Source organism: Scleropages formosus, chromosome 12 (genome assembly GCF_900964775.1).
Source record: "Scleropages formosus chromosome 12, fSclFor1.1, whole genome shotgun sequence".
NCBI classification, from domain to species: domain Eukaryota; kingdom Metazoa; phylum Chordata; class Actinopteri; order Osteoglossiformes; family Osteoglossidae; genus Scleropages; species Scleropages formosus.
In genome coordinates, this window is record NC_041817.1 from 21708052 (window position 1) to 21718670 (window position 10619).

The 10619-nt window shown below is 43.9% G+C and overlaps 1 protein-coding gene across 1 annotated transcript; it reads right to left on the minus strand.

The window, feature by feature from the left end:
* On the minus strand, positions 1-6067 carry akap17a (A kinase (PRKA) anchor protein 17A). Its single transcript, XM_018743072.2, has 5 exons — positions 5909-6067; positions 4678-5458; positions 2599-2747; positions 2145-2385; positions 1-1850 (listed from the first exon to the last, which is right to left on the minus strand). Exons 2-5 carry the CDS (start codon positions 5434-5436, stop codon positions 927-929), a joined length of 2073 nt encoding a protein of 690 aa, XP_018598588.2. The 5' UTR covers positions 5437-5458; positions 5909-6067; the 3' UTR covers positions 1-926.
* Between the last annotated feature and the right edge of the window lie 4552 nt (positions 6068-10619).

Consider the following 10619-nt stretch of genomic DNA (forward strand, 5'->3'; position numbering starts at 1 on the left):
CAGAAGCATCTGAAGGAGAACACTGTGAGAGCATGCAAGTCAAGCAGGATTTGAACCCTCAACCCAGAATCTGTCAGGCACCAGTGCAACCCGATAAATTAATGGACAGTTCTTGCTATGGTTAGTCAAATAGGAACCTAATTTTTATTATTAATCAGGAAAACAGAACATGCATTTAAGGCTCATACTTCAACACTGTGACAGAAAGATCCAAAATGAATTCAATAAACATTATGGGCGAAGCAAAAAAGATGTCGGATCAATTCCCTTAGGTCCTCCTGGAAGGGAATGCCCAGGGCAACACAACAGGCAGGTTCACACTGATGTAACACGGTTGGCTTCCTGTACAAAGCGGTCTGAGGTATGTTATTAATGACATCATGTTGACATGGAGACTTTGGCTTTGTTACAGGACAGTCCATCAAAGATTATATTCAAAACCAGGGAGGAGGGGTGCCCTGCATCCAAATCAGTGTCAACAGCTCTATTTGAATAGAAATCTAAACTTGTCTTCTACAAGGTATTTTCTGAAAATTAGAAATAATTGCAGATTCTACAAAGCAGAAAATAATTATGTCCTGAGCAAAGTGTCTGACCTACAACATGCCGTAGGAACACAGTCTGGAACATTACTTTTAAAAATAACTTTTTTCTGTAAATGGCAATATTTCCCTTTAAAGTTTCTTGAGAACAATAATTGGGGAGAAAAATTATTGCATTACTTAAATCAATATGTAGACCTAATGTTCTTAGAAAACTGAGGGGGGGGAAGAGTGAAAGCGTGTTGAACACGCTTGTGCGATGAAGCCACTTTCTTTGTTCACAGAGCCATAAGCCTTGTGTGTCCCAGCCGCCGCAGGAGGCAGAGACAGTGAGGCGCCGCATCGAAAGCAGCAGGTCTGTGAAGCTGAGTCCATGTTCTCCTGTTAGCTGCGGTGTCGGTGGCGGTCGCGTTTTCCCCGCCCCCGGCTCATGCTACGGCTGTTCCGGTATCTCCGTTCCCTCTCCTGGCTGTACCTTCTCCCGTCAGAGCTGGATGACCGACTCCGCCCCCTTCCCCTGTGGCTGCTGGACGATCTGCCTCGGCTGCGATAACGCTTACGTTCGTGGCTGTGCTGCCGCCTCCCACGGCTGCGGTCTCTTCTTCCCCAGCTGCGATCCCTTCTGCTTCGACTGCGGTCCTTTCTGTCCCGGCTGCGCTCCCTTCTTCTGCGACAGTCGTCATCACTGCGCTCCCGCCTCCGGTGGCGTTCATCTTCCCGACTCAGTTCGCGTTCACTCAGGCTGCGTTCTCTTCTGTCCTGGCTGCACTCTCTGTCATACGGACTAGAACCTCGTCGTCTCTGAGCGCTGCTGCCATGCCAGTGGCGACCATGCTGAGAAGGAGAGCGTCCCCTGGAAAGACTTCGCTCTGGCTCCTTCTCCAAGTGTCTGGAAGCAGAGCTGACATGCTTACCAGAGAGCGCAGAAGACTTGTTCTCTCCAGCTTTGCAAGTGAGACCATTCACTTGTACTTGAGTTTCACTGCTGTAGACCTCTAAAGGAAGAGAGGCCTTCACCAGGTCAGGGACCTCAGCAAGCCCTGGCTCCACGTCTTGGCTCCCCGGAGCAGTAGTCTTCTTGAGGAGGTTGCTGAGCAGCCTCTCACGCAGCTCCCTCTCCTTGCGCTGAAGTTCCAAGGCACGGGCCTTCTCCTCCTCTACGCGTCGCAGCTCAGCCTCTTGCAGCCGACGACGCTCTTCCAGCTGTTGGAGCCTCGCAATCTCTGCCTCCTTCTTGCGAGCAAGCTCTGCCTCCTTCTTGCGAGCAAGCTCCGCCTGCTCCTTCTCCTGCTGCTGCTGTTTAAGGGCCTGTCAAAAGGTAAACAAAGGTAGACACAATGGGAATCAACTCATGCTAATGCTGCAGACTGTTTATGGTTCAGAAATGTGAGAACTAGCACTGTGAATTGTATCAAAGACCAACAAGCACAATAACATCTCTATCTAGAAATTCTAGAATTAGCATGAACCTTTTTTTGCTGAATCTCAAGAGGTTAGGATCAGAACACCACCAACTATGCAAAAGGACTCATCAACTTTGAGTAACTCTTGTTCTCACACAGCTGGGTGCTCCACTGCTTAACTGAAAAGCAGTGCTCTCACCTTGGCCCTGCTCAGCAGCTCTGCGATGAGGCGGATAGACTCCAGGTTGCGCTGTGTCAGCAGCAGCTTCCGCTCCTCCATGGCAATCTTCAAATGCAGCTTCTTTTGCTCCTCCACCTGTTGCTTCTTGGCTTTTTTCTGTGTCCTCTTCTCCTCGCGCTCGCGGTTCCTTTGCTCTCGCTTGCGTTGCTTCTCCTCACGTTTGCGCTCTCTCTCCTCCTCTTCCTGCTCACGCTGCTTCCTGCAAATAAATACACGCTACTGGAAGAATGCCCATGACCTCATGAATCCTCACATGAAGACTGAGCAACTTCAGGATAACTGAATACAAGTGGCTGCTTTCAACAACCATCCACGCAGGACATTTCTGAAAGTGGCTTGAGTATCAGTTCAAGACATAGATGCTACAGTGTGCACAAGTAACAACCACTAAACTCCACATCACCATGGCTACCTCTCCTCCTCCTTGCGCCGCTCCTCCTCCAGCTTCTCCCTGCGCTTCTGCTCCTCTCTCTGCCTCTCCAGCTCCTGCAGCTTCTGCCTCTCCAGCTGCCTCTTCTTAAGGGAAGCATCGCTCAGGTGCTTGGTAGTGTCAAAGGTCACCTAGAGAGAAAGCAATGGACAGATTTTTTCTTTTCTTGGGTGGGGGTCAGTAAATTAGGAATACCAATATTGGAATCTTAAGTACTAATGACTATTTCACCCCACAAACAGAAAGGATACAGTGATACAGATAGAAAAAGCTGAACTACGGGGAACACAGGAAGCAATTCCAATATTCATCCATACATTGTTTCACCTGTCACCAGAAGAAAACTTTACACGCCCAGGTGGAGAAGGGGTTATTTAACATCTCAATTTTTATTTCATTATCGTGCATATCTGAAAAAGGACAAATCCCTCCTACTTGAGCCCATTCCAGCTAACTGCAAGAAGGTTATTAGCATTGTAAGAGCTCAGCGCTTGTCCTCATCCCCTCCACACCCTGGCTGAGACTCCACTCCCCCTGGATTACAAAACACGTGGAAGAATTACTGAAAGCTTCTTGAAATTCAATTTGCAATGTTGGCTTGTTTTATTAAAAGCCTATGAAGAAACTGAAATGCTGTCAGAAAGGCATCCATCTCATTAGCTCTTCGGAACCGAGAGGATCCCCGTGTGCTTCAGCAGTCTTAAGTTACAGGACTAATCAGCTATAAAACAGCAACCAGTGACATGTGCTTAGATGGTGAATGAAGATTTTTACTAGGCTTCCATTGCCATTCACCAGAAGACACCACCAGTGGCAACTATCTATAGAACTACTGGGACACATATTTTCCCCACATATACATACATTTTTTTTTTATTTTCATGTTAAATCTCTCTATATACGTAAATATATTTTAACATATACAATAACATGTAAGGTGCCCATGACAAGTACACTGCTATGTTAGAAATATGTTACAAATTGTGAACTAAGAAAATTTTCCCATTATTTAATTAGAAATAATTTCATTACATTTTCTTCACTTATTTTTGTTAAAAACATGTTTGTTGTGGAGCAAGAGCAACCTGCATTTCCACATCCAGCTGTTAATTTGCAGTAAAACACAACCAAAGATACTTGGGCTGTGGTTGCCTTACATGTCCGATGCTTATGAGTGTTGATCAATAAAAAGATGAGTGTTGCGTTGGTGGTTTGAATCTATTAACAAGTAGTGCTGAATTGAACTCTGCGAGAAAAGGTATTTTTATTTAGTAATTTCCAATTACTTATATATAAAATATATAATGTTTCAGCAATATTATAATATCCATCCAATGTCAACAACCACTTGTCCCGAGCGGGGTTGTGGAGAGCTGGAGCCTTACCCGTCAAGGGTACAAGGCCGAAGGGAGAAGGGACACACGACACCAGTCTATCGCAAGGCACCCCAAGCAGCGCTCGAACCCCAGGCCCACTAGACAGTGGACACTGGCTGAACCCGTCGCACCATCAAGCCCCCCCATTATAGTAAGAAGTCACTGTCACAATCATTAACTATCAAGTCAGGGTCTTGGTTGTCTGAAGCTCATGCCAGAAGCACAGGATAGTAGGCCAGCCAGGGTACAGCCAGGAGGAAGACACGCACACACTTACTCACACATTCATTAACACTGACTCATTTTAGCTGATACTTTTCTGCAGAACGACTTATGCTGTTAAGCTATCTACAATTATTTACCCATTTATACAGCTGGGAAATTTTTAGCAATTCAGGATAAATACCTTGCTCAAAGACACTGTGGGAGGAAACCAGAGAACACCTACGTGAACACAGAGAACATACAAACGCCATATGGACAGGGTTCAAAGCTACACCTATACAGCGGTGGCCCTGTGAAACACTACCCTCATGCCCACAGTCAGGAGCAACTGTATAACAAAAGGAGAGACTAACAGTTTAAATTCCTCTTGACTCACTTTGAAGCCTGTTGTGTGACTGGAAACAAGACAAACTAACACATGAGAGGCTTTCTCCCGACATCACACACAAAAACAACAAACCTTAATGTTACAGGCCAGGGCCTTCCCATCTTCCCCCTTGTACATCAGCTTCATGCCTCTCAGAGCATCCATGGCCTTGACAAACCCTGCATACTCCTCGTACTGCACATACGCCTCAAAGTTCAGGTGACCCCCAAACGTAAAAGTGTGGAAGTTCTTGTCCATCATCTCCTCACGGTAGGGATCCAGCATGGGTATATCCACATTGCGGATCTTGCCAAAACCCTCAAACACGGCTCGAAGGACATCTTCGGACGGCCTGTCTGCAGAGGACTCCTTCTTGGTGAACCACTTGCAGGGCAGCCCTTCCAGGTGGATGGTGTCTGGCCGCTCGCCGGGAAGCGTTTCATTCATGTCCTTCACATCTCGGAAGAAGGAGTCCCAGTCGTGACGGGTGGGGAAGTCCGTCTTGGTCTCGGCAGCACGGATCTTCAGGATGTCCGTGAAGCCGCTAAGCTTGATGCTCTTACCGTCCAGCTTGGCCAAAAAAGTTTTAACCATGCCCTTGTTCTCCACCTCACCCTCAAAGCGGATGAACTCCATGGTGCTCCTGGAAATGCGCAGGGCGGAGAACTGGTCCGGGTGCACCATGGCCTTCAAGCGCTCCATCACCTCCCAGTTGGAGATGGACTTGCCTGGCTGCTTCAGCTGCGGCAGGGCCACACTTACCATCATCTTGGCAATGGGTTTTAGGTGAAGGCCATGTACTGGACACAGTTTCACCGCCTCCGTTGTGTCGTGAACTATAGTCGTCGTCATGACAACAACACAAACGTGACCTCTAGGGGAAAGGGCAGGGGGGAAGGGAAATAAACCTGAAATAAGTATTAAATAGTAACAAACAGTAATTTATAATAAGCATATATGCAACGCAACAGCTTGAAAGCATTACTTTCACTTGAAAATATCGCAACGAATGACTGATTTTTTTACGACAAAACAAACAATCATGCACCACAAATTTATTTATAAAATTGGCATGATTAATCGTTTATTAGTTGCATAGGTAACTAACGTTAATCCTTTGTTGCTGAGAAAACAAATTATGCAATTACAAGTCAGCCACGAAACTGTTGTTACAGAGAAGTGGAAGAAGTGGGGGCAGTCACAGTCAGACTCACTCTGCACCAACCACGACGAGAGAGGGCCAAACTCACAGGAAAATTAGTTAATATTGCGAAATACACAGCTTTGCCCGCTACTGTAAAACACATACAGCGCACACACAAACCTTTATATTAAACTGTCCGGGGTTAAAACGTTCCCGTTCCTCGCATGACTTCTAACAGCTAATAGCTAACGCGTAGCCTGTCGTTACTATTGAATGAAACGGAGGAAGGAAGTTGTTACTGCTTACTTCCGGTTACACCGGAACATACCGTCGATATTATGGATTCACTTACTCCCTCGTTTTAGTTGTTTGCCACCTTCCGGTGGAAAGAAGTAATACGTTTTGTCGCGGAGGAGCAATTTCGGTGACGTGGTGATGTGATAATGTTCTTTATAGAAAATCCTCTAAAATTATTAATTGTATTGAGACAAAAAAAATGACGCACGGTTTTGCTTGCGTTTTGAATGGCAACCGAAAGTTTTGTAATCATCTGCGGGAAACGTTCTTTGTCCATGTTCCAGAGCGCGCGCGCGTGTGTGTGTGTGTGTGTGCGCGTGTGCGTGTGCGTGCGCGCGTGTAACGAAGTGCGGAGCCCTTGTCGGTTTTAGTCAACGGCCCGAAAGACACAGCTCACGAAATGCTATTTTTCATATAATTATGCTTTACCGAATTAGTCATCACAGCCACCAACACAGTTTAGCAGTTTTCGGTGGCTGTGAAGTACAACCTTCACCTTGTCTTTATTTTGTGTAACTTTGTGTCACTTGTTTTCATTTTCGTATATCTCCGCAATATGGGACTGCTCTTCTTTTCCTAATTTATGCTGTTTCATTTTGCATGCTGGGTATTTGCATCGCACGGTAAACTACTGAGCCCTCCGAAGTGTGACTCGTTTGCATATTAAACTGTCACTTTGTGTCCTTGTTCAAATTGCTGAAACTTTAATCATCTCCTAGTTTTGTTGCTTAGTCAACAGGAAGAATGTTCTAGATGAAATGAATAAAAACAACAACCATGAGGCTGAAGCTCAGCACCTTCTTCCCAATCCCTAAACAAGTAGGTGGCGTAGTGGTCGGAGGTTCAAATCCCACTTCCTGCTGCAGTGCCTGAAACTGATACAGTAAAGAATACCTAGCTGTAGAAATGGGTAAATCAGTGTAAGGTGCATTTAAGAAAAGCGTCAGGTCAACAAAATTTAAAAGTACAGTGTATAGTTCCTGCTGTACGCTTTCACTATACTTCAATCTTGGTTTATACTTCATTTAGTTAAGTGACCAATGATGTATTCTTCATTTAGTTTAAATGTCATTATGCTTTGTGTTCCCCAAAGTAGTGAAATTGTCACTTTTGGTTTGTTGAAAATATCTCCATAAATTCATTCTGGCTGCTCGTATACATCTCGCGGAGGAAGAAAAGAGGGAGGGACATGAACTTAAACATAATTTTTACATTTTTTGTTGCCTTTTATCAAACTATAATGTATATGGAAAAAAAACAAAGGGCTGCTACTGATACAAATAGCTAATGATGTTTGCAAATGTCAAAAGTGAATGGAAGACACAGCAAAATCGTATCCAATAGGAAACTGTATTTATTTGAATGAGATTAACAGGAGTAAGAATAATTATGCTGTTTCAGGCTTCCATAATAAAATTGGTGGTCTGGGTGAGTGTTCCTCCTTCCACTCAGGGGTCCATGGAGAGAATATGCTAGAGTCAGAACCAACCCCCACCACACACACACAAAAAAAAAAAAAAAAATCGCTCCGGCTCACTTGACAGGCCTCTCTGTTTCAATTTGACTTCCTTTCCCTGGGAGGAAGAAAAGTCAGTGGGACCCCTAGAAACACCCGTCAGGTCCTCATTGTGTCCTGGTAACGGCACTGTTTTCTGTTGATCTAATATGAATTGCAAATCACCGCTGGAAGGCTGATATGTAGTCTAATAAGATGGAAATTAATCATCAGACAGGAACTGGTCTCTGTACAAGATTTCAGACCTTTCAAAACCATGTAAGTGTATTTCTTTCAAAGAGCATTTGGTGTATTACATTTGTTCATTTAGCAGATGCTTTTCTGCCAAACAACTTAGAATGTCAAGCTATTTACCATGATTTACTCATTTATACAGCCAGGTAATATTTAGTGGTGTAATTTGGGGTAAGTACTTTCCTTAATGGAGTTCGAACCCGAGTCCTCACAGTCCAAGAGTGGTGACACTAACACTTTAAACCTCTCAAGTCCAGGTGTACTGTGATGTGTACCACATTTCTTCATGTATCTTTAGACCACTCTGCATTCTTATATGCTCTGTATTTCATAATACATAAGTCCTGATTTTTTAAAAATAACCTGACAGTCACTTGCAATATTTATATTTATTTATGTGATGCTTTTCTCCAAAGCAATTTAGAATGTAAAGCTACTTACAAAGATTTACTCACTTATACAGCTACATAATTTTACTGGGGCAAATCAGGGTTAGTACCTTAATCAAGGGTACTACATCAGAAGGTGGGATTCAAACCTACAATGTTGGGATTCAAAGGCATCAGCTGTAACCACTATGCTACCTGCTGCTCCCCGGTAGCCCCATTATGCATGCTAAATAATAACCATACAGTTCTTTACATTAAATATGTACATTTGGCACTGCCTGTGTTGAAGGTGGGGGGTGTGGTGGCACAGCAGGTTTAGCAAGGGCCTACTTTCCGGTGGGTCTGGTGCTCAAGTTGTGCTTGGGGTGCCTTGTGATGGACTGGTGTCCCGTCCTGGGTGTGTTCCCTCCCCCTCCAGCTTTGCGCCCTCTGTGTTGCCGGTTTAGGCTCCGGCTTGGTGCGACCCCTCTTGGGACAAGCGGCTTCAGAAAGTGTGCGTGTTTAAGTGAAGGACACTGATAATACTACCTAGTTGTTATGACAACCAAGAGAGGGTAAAAAAAACCTCTTCAATCCCTGAGACGAGAATAACAAGGAAACTGATAACAAAGGAGCTCAAAACACTGCGGGACATTTGTCGAGATTTATTCTTCCAGTGAAGGTCTGTTCATCTCTGGTATTCAACTGTCTGGAAATTTCCAGTGCATCACGATGAGCATGATTACGCAAGAGGCGTGGGGATCCAGTGCTGTCGGTGCACAGTAAGGTACTTCATGTACTTAGGAAATTCCTGCCCACATATGCAATTAATAGAAAAATGACAGTTGGTACGTTCAGCATAAATATACGTGATTATTACTATTACAGGTTCATTCGTTTGTGACGTCCTTCACGACTCCTTCTAACACAACAATGCATGAGTTCACGAGACCTACGAATTTAAACTTGGATTTTAGCTTAATCGTTATTGTAAGATAATAAAACCACCGTTGGCACACGTAACACATTTTAAACCAACAAAGTACTCCAATTAAAGGAACAAAATACAACCCAGCTGCTTACAAGCATCTGAGAAACCAGACTCCACAGATTTTCCACATTCTATAGTTTAGTTACAGTTTAGTGAACACTCTGTGTATTGAAAAACACGAACATGTCAAAAAAAAAACAATCTGACCCAGTACACAGTTAGCACATTAATTACATTAAACAGTACAGAGCAGGGTTGAAAAAAGTGTGAACCCTTTCATGAGGTAAAGTTCCCAGTGTAACAATTACAGTAAATATACAGCATGGTAACAAAAACAGTACAGTTACCACTATTACATAGAAGGCGATGCAGCTGAACATAGAAATATTCAAATTAAGTAGTTCAGAGTATATTATATGAAAAATGCTAACATTACGTAGTGTTTCGCTTATGTGAGTGAGAACATGCATCTTTGAGCACTTTTCTCCAAATGAACACGTTCCGGAAATTCTGTAAACCATAGTTCATACATTCATCAGATATTCAGTCTGCATACTTCCGGAATAAAAAATAACATAACTTTTCTGTAACAAATGAGCAAATATTACAGATTCGGGATGTAAATACATACAGTATATAAAAAAGGCATTAAGGGTCACGTTTAAAATATTTCATGTTAAAAAACAGAGATCGGTGAACCCCTTGAAGCCCTTGACTACTTAATAGTATCACATAATGGACAAATAAGTTAATATTAAAAGCTTCACTTCATGCAGGGGGGGCGCAGTGGTGCAGTGGGTTGGACCGGGTCCTGCTCTCTGGTGGGTCTGGGGTTCGAGTCCCACTTGGGGTGCCTTGCGATGGACTGGCGTCCCGTCCTGGGTGTGTCCCCTCCCCCTCCAACCTTATACCCTGAGTTGCTGGGTTAGGCTCTGGTTCCCCATGACCCCATATGGGACAAGTGGTTCAGAAAGTGTGTGTAAAAGCTTCATTCTGTTGGTGTGTATCTTCATACATGCACTGTTGACAATGATGTTACAGTATGAGGATCAGCAGCTGTGAAAAATCATATAAAAGGTAAATTAATCAATAGACTGAGCAAAAAAAAATCAAACAATGAGTAATAAAATTTAAAAAAAGAAACAGTCATGCTCCGGCAGTTTTATGGGTGGCTTTTTGCTTTCAACGTCCCCTCTTCAAGGTAGATTTAAATCTCGCCCCGTCAGGTATGTGAAGGCGTAGCCTCTAGGAAAGGTTTCTCTCTTTGGCTCGGTCTACGACGTACTCGTTCACACAGATCCCTGCATGGAATGTAAACATATCTCATGGATCCACGACTCACAAACACAGGTAAACACAGCTTTCATACCGGCCCAGCGCACTGGACTCCAGCTCACCGGATCATGAGGGTCCTTGTGCCATTTGAAAAGAAAAGTTAGCATTTCGCATTTTTCAAAAGCATTTTAAGTACATACTACATTCAAG